This window comes from Aplysia californica, unplaced genomic scaffold (genome assembly GCF_000002075.1).
Source record: "Aplysia californica isolate F4 #8 unplaced genomic scaffold, AplCal3.0 scaffold00057, whole genome shotgun sequence".
NCBI lineage: Eukaryota > Metazoa > Mollusca > Gastropoda > Aplysiida > Aplysiidae > Aplysia > Aplysia californica.
In genome coordinates this window covers 1,938,520-1,940,888 of record NW_004797327.1, presented here as the reverse complement: position 1 = coordinate 1,940,888, position 2,369 = coordinate 1,938,520, and the positions used below count along the sequence as shown (strand labels likewise).

The 2,369-nt window shown below is 39.0% G+C and overlaps 1 protein-coding gene across 1 annotated transcript in view; it reads right to left on the bottom strand.

The window, feature by feature from the left end:
• LOC100533313 (glutamate receptor subunit protein GluR2) overlaps positions 1-2,369 on the bottom strand; it is a gene marked incomplete at both ends in the record, with an annotated part of 127,725 nt that overhangs the window by 102,738 nt on the left and 22,618 nt on the right. The window contains 1 exon segment of the mRNA NM_001204611.1: positions 357-410. Within this exon segment, the coding sequence (NP_001191540.1) occupies positions 357-410 (54 nt within the window).

Below are 2,369 nucleotides of genomic sequence, written 5' to 3'. Positions count from 1 at the left end.
AGAGAGAGAGAGAGAGAGAGAGAGAGAGAGAACAGAGACAGAGACAGAGACAGAGACCGAGACGGAGTGAGAGAGAGAGAGAGAAAGAGGATTACTGAGTTGTGGGCTTCATATGTTCTTTGTATTATTGTACAGCGCATTGAGCACTTCTTTGTGGAAATGCGCTATATAAATGCAAATTATTAATATTATTTTTTACTAAATTCCCTCTTTTGAAAGTGATGGCACAGAGTTCCCCACGTTGTATGGATACGATTATAAAATACGACGAACGGACAGGGTTAAGCATCATGATTATCATCATCATTATCCTAAACATCCAAAAAGAAACAGGTGACGTGACAACGGTTACTCACCGGACCAGACAACAGGTAGTGATAGTTATCCCGGTTCATACCGACGTCCACCAACTGGAGAGGGGAAAAAGAAAAAAAACAACAACTGTGAGTGAGTTTTTAGCATGGGTAAACATTTTGGTGAGGTAAAAAAATTGTGGCGCAATTTATTGTCAAATATTTCCTGAACTATCGAACATAGACTCTCTAGCTTTAGCAAATTGACTTATGTCAATTTGTCTTGACATATCTATATTTTGTTAACACCTGTCAGCTGTGCTGCGTATGGATGACATTGGTTCACTTGATGAAGATATATTTGAGGATATGTTGCGCCACGAATTTTTTACCGCGCTATAGGGCATTTTAAAAAGGGAAAACAACAATATTGAATTATGTAATACCTAAAGAAGCCCTATGAGAGTAAAAGAGGGAGAGAGAGAGAGAAAGAGAGAGAGAGAGGGAGAGAGAGAGAGAGAGAGAGAGAGAGAGTGAGACAGACAGACAGACAGACAGACACACAGACAGACAGACAGACAGACAGACAGACAGACAGACACAGAGAGGGACTGTAATGGGGTATCGTGAAGAGAGACATTATTGAGACTTTTCAAGAACACTCACAGGCTGATATAGACATCAGACAGACACAATCATCACCATTATCATCATCACGATCGTCTTCATATCCCCATTTTTTTTCCTCGAAGCATAACAAAGTGTACCTTGTTGGCATATTATTAGTTTTTTGCAACTGATAAATTAATATTATTGGCACCAAAATAGAGACACGTGACAAAAAAAGGGATAGACATGATCGTACGAGAGGAATAAAGATTCACACATTGGTGGTAAGTGATACATTTGACGATGGTCAAAGCAATTAAGTATTATGCGTCATTGTTGTAAAATCAGACCCTCGTTCAGGTAATGAAAATGCAGAAAGCAACATATTTTCCATGAGTTGGGAAAGTCTTTATAAAATTGAACGTTTATTGTTTTGGGTTTTTTGTTGTTGGTAGTGCTGTTGTTGTTGTTGGCGGTGGTGGTGTTGTTTTGGTGTTGTTTTGGTGTTGTTGTTTTTTATTGTTTTTGTGTTATTTTTTACTCGGCCCCTTTTAGTTCGATTCGAATACACACTTCTATATCTTCTATATGAATGCTGCTCAAGTGTTGATCAACAATAATTAATGTAAATTTATTGATTCCAAGGTCACTTGAGCCTTGAAAGTCACCAAACTTTGGCTGTCATTTTCTGGCCCATTAATTTTTACATTAGACACCAGGCGACACCCACCATCTCCTTCAATCCCAAATATCTCGAGTTTCATTTAGGATCCACGGGTATTTTCCCGTTAAAAGTAAGGCAAACGACCATGAGGCTTAAAGTGTCTACAAATAATTCAATATGCCCCCAAAATTGACGAGCACTTGATTCCAATTCGTCCAGACAGAAACATCCACCGATTGCATTCACGGAAACAACCGAGCTTTCAACCTATTGCCTACAAGAACGTCCCGAGTGTCGACAGAAGCGACAATGATGGAACCTTCTGGAGCACCAAAGGAGAGCGTGAACAATTTGTCAACATCAAATGTGAGTTTGCTTCCATTATGTATGGCGAGCGATGTGAGCCACCTACTCTGTAACCCGATAGCTTTTTGCCCCGACGAGGGTTCACAAGAAGTCCCTAAAGTACCAGCGCAGAAATAGGACACAAGACATACTGAGCATGGACCTATGGGACCTTGGTACATCCTCTACAGTAAGATAAGAGAGATGGAGCATCTGCTACAGTAAGATAAGAGAGATAACAGAAGAGAGAAACTTTGTTCATCCGCTGACAAAAAAGCAACACAGATTATAGCTTGAAATAAATGTCATAAACCAAAACCATAAAATTATTTTGAAAAATGAATTTTTTGATTGATTGAGTAGGTGTTTTACGGCACTATCGACCCAATTTTGATCATGTAATTTTAGTGATATAAAAATGAATGAATCCCCCACAACCCTCAAAAATGTTAATGCCA